Below are 1,915 nucleotides of genomic sequence, written 5' to 3'. Positions count from 1 at the left end.
GTTTGGTGCTCCCCCCCCCCCCTCCAGACTTGATTTCCAGGAGGAAGATTTGATCTGTGCAATTTGAGACTGGCCCCAAGGCCATTGCTGCACGGAAAGGCAGAGGGGGGAGCAGGGGGTTCCCTGCCCTGGCAGAGGTAGGGGGCAGGAGAAGGGAGGGCAAGGGGCTGAGCCCAGCACCCGGAGGGAGGTGGGGGGCATGCACTCGGGGCAACAGACCCCGGGGTGCCCATGCAGGGGTTGGGTTCCCCTTGTGCTTGCTCTGGCCCCGTGGCTACACCAAGCACATGGGGACCAGCAGCCCTGGCATCCCTCTCAGTCCTGCGCAGAGGCTCCCCTAGGGAAAGCAGCTTTCAGGATAAAACCAGAGAGACTCAGCTATGCTTCAGTCCTTAAATAAATACAAAGACATCAACCACCCTCAGCCCGGGCCGTGGCGGCGGCAGGCACCTGCCTGCGAGCACGGTATCTCCCACCGCCAGGAGAGTCCCTGCCGTCACCCGCTCCTCCAGGGGCTGAACCGAAGCCCCTGGACCGGGGCAGCTCCTGGCACGCTCCCGGGAAATCCCAGCTCCTCTTCCCTGAAGTCCTGGCTCGGGTCTACAGCGATGCCAGGCCTGACACCTCGTAGGGAAGGGGATGGCCGCAGGGGACTGACCCTGCGTTGGCCACCACCATGACGGCACCTTCGGTCCCTCCTTCACACTTTCCTCGAGGGGATGCACTGCTGAGCCACTCCAGGCCACGGGTGCGGCCACGTCCACTGCATGTCCACGCACGGGGATAGGCAGCCGGAGGAAGCTCCTAGATATATACACACGGGCACACACACACACCCTACTCCTCTTCTGCCAGTATTGCAGCGCAGCCGGTCCTTGGCGTTAGGGCAATCCGGGACCTGCCTGTTCTGAGACACAAGAGAGGGGCGGCACGGTGTAAGTGCAGCTCTTCGTGCCCAGACGAGCCCCACGGAAGGGATGCCAGCCACAGGATGGTCATTATCCCCCGAGCACCAATTGCCATAACCCTGCTGGGGCTCAGGCTCACGCCTGCCTTCAGATGCTGGGGGGATGGTGGAGGGGATGCAGCAGGGACCAATCCCACAGCAGAATCATCCCCTTGGCTGATCAGAGGTGGGGGCTGAAGGGAAATGGCCACTGCCTGGGCACGCTGTTCCCCCATCCCTCCCCAAAGTGGTCAGCCAACTGCCCAGGGTCTCAGGGTAAAAGACAGGGGCACTCTCCTCGCCGAGGGTCCAAGCCTTACCCAAGTCCTTGGGGACCGGTTTCACCCCGGCCACTGCCTGAGCGTTCTGGCTGCGAGCCATGGCGCAGGGCGGGCGCCAGGGGTACTCGGGCTGCAAGAAGAGATGGAACAGAAACAGTGAATTATCAGAGCTATGAATCACAAGGCTGCTCTCCATATTCGATTGCCAGGGTGTGAGGAGGAGGAGGAGGAGGGCTGAGTGTTCATGTGCCAACAGGACATGCGCTCAGCTCCCTGCTCGGTGACTCGGTGGCCCTGGAAGAGCCGCTTGCTTGGCAGCAAGCCCCAGACCCACTCGCATGGGACCCTCATGCCAGCAGGGGTAGACACTCACCGGGGGAAAATGGTGAAAGTTTTGTCCCGGCGTGTGCTCGCCTGGCATTGCTGGTGGGTATCGGCTCTGCTGCCACTCGTCGAAACCGTGGTACATGGGGTGAGCCATGGGGGAACTGTACTGGTACTGGTACATGGGGCAGGCAGGGCCCAGTGGCCCCGGCAGTGGCTCAGGGTGCAGCCTCTCTCCAGAAGCCTGCCAGGAGCCGGGGGAGATGCTGGGGAGAGCCCTGAGGGCAGCCCGCCGCCACCCCCCATTGCCCAGCTCAGAGCTGCCCCTCCAACAGGAGACGAGGGGCCAGGCCCACAGCCCCCA

The 1,915-nt window shown here is 63.2% G+C and overlaps 1 protein-coding gene across 1 annotated transcript in view; it reads right to left on the bottom strand.

Annotated features, from left to right (window-relative positions):
- Positions 1–382: 382 nt before the first annotated feature.
- The window catches only part of TNIP1 (TNFAIP3 interacting protein 1), a 14,219-nt gene continuing 12,686 nt past the window's right edge, over positions 383–1,915 (bottom strand). The window contains exons 14-16 of the mRNA XM_009322636.1: positions 1,601–1,829; positions 1,267–1,357; positions 383–907 (exon numbers count right to left, since the gene is read on the bottom strand). Coding sequence (XP_009320911.1) covers positions 882–907; positions 1,267–1,357; positions 1,601–1,829 — 346 coding nt within the window. The 3' untranslated portion in view covers positions 383–881. The remainder of the gene's footprint in view (positions 908–1,266; positions 1,358–1,600; positions 1,830–1,915) is intronic.

This window comes from Pygoscelis adeliae, unplaced genomic scaffold (assembly GCF_000699105.1).
Source record: "Pygoscelis adeliae isolate BGI_AS28 unplaced genomic scaffold, ASM69910v1 Scaffold34, whole genome shotgun sequence".
In the NCBI taxonomy this organism is placed as follows: Eukaryota; Metazoa; Chordata; class Aves; order Sphenisciformes; family Spheniscidae; genus Pygoscelis; species Pygoscelis adeliae.
The sequence above is the reverse complement of the archived record's forward strand: the minus strand, read 5'-3'. Positions and strand labels throughout refer to the sequence as shown.